Here is a 990-nt window from a genome sequence, read left to right as displayed (position 1 = left end):
AGAGAAAGAAATGGGGTGCTCTGCAGAAGCTTTCATCTCTGCTGCACACAAGGCCCTCAGAATTATGGATATGGCACCATCAGGCACATTCTAAAAGAAACTCCAAGGAAAATAAACCCACCAGCAGCCATCCATAAAAGATAATCAAAAGACTGATGCAAACTGAGTTGAAACAAGAAGCAATCAGATGCAGAGGAAAGGTGGTACATACTCTGCATTAGGCATTGACAACTTGACCACAAAGATACGATTCTGGAAATAAACCCTTGAATAGTTTCAAACCAGATGTAGTTTGCATTGTTTTCTTACCTGATCTGCTGCAAGGAAATTGGTGTTTTAATTTGCTGATAATAATCAGGATACTTCTTCTTGGAGGGCAAGTGGAAAAAAGGTTCAGATATGAGCTGGCCCTGATTGTTCCGGCAACTTCTCACTGTGTCATAAAGCTGATAAAGAGGATTAGAAGTGTCCATGAAGGAAGTAATGCTCTCAGCTTCAGATTCTCCCTCTTCATAACGAGCAGCAGCTGTACAGAGAGAAAGGAAACATTGGAAAGTCAGCAGGACAACTCAGAGTGGGTTTTTTGCTGGATAAAGGTCTAAACCAGAAGAAAAGGCAGTCACTCAACGGAAGCTGTTCAGCTGCTCTCTGGCAGTCAGATCCATACCTCAGAAAAGTACATGAGAAATATCTTACGAGTCTTGAGCTGACAAGAAGCAAAAAAAGCACTTTCTCTTGGTACTGCAATCCTTCAGACTGTATTCATCACAGCTCAACACAAAATTTGTGAAAGCTGACACTAAAGCCTGAAGGTGCACCTCTAGTACATGCAGCAAATGAAGAAATAAATGTTTTAGAATCGTGATACAAAAATAAAGTAATTAGAAATTTTACAGCAAACCTTTCTAGTTATCTTGCTTTGGGATTAGAGGTGAATGAAAGAAATGCTATGAAGAGCTAACATTTACTACAGATAAAATTAGAAGAAAC

The 990-nt window shown here is 39.6% G+C and overlaps 1 protein-coding gene across 1 annotated transcript in view; it reads right to left on the bottom strand.

Annotated features, from left to right (window-relative positions):
- Positions 1–990, bottom strand: part of PBRM1 (polybromo 1) — a 55,020-nt gene that overhangs the window by 38,215 nt on the left and 15,815 nt on the right. The window contains 1 exon segment of the mRNA XM_009076007.1: positions 310–526. Within this exon segment, the coding sequence (XP_009074255.1) occupies positions 310–526 (217 nt within the window).

This window comes from Acanthisitta chloris, unplaced genomic scaffold (assembly GCF_000695815.1).
Source record: "Acanthisitta chloris isolate BGI_N310 unplaced genomic scaffold, ASM69581v1 scaffold41145, whole genome shotgun sequence".
Lineage (NCBI taxonomy): Eukaryota > Metazoa > Chordata > Aves > Passeriformes > Acanthisittidae > Acanthisitta > Acanthisitta chloris.
The sequence above is the reverse complement of the archived record's forward strand: the minus strand, read 5'-3'. Positions and strand labels throughout refer to the sequence as shown.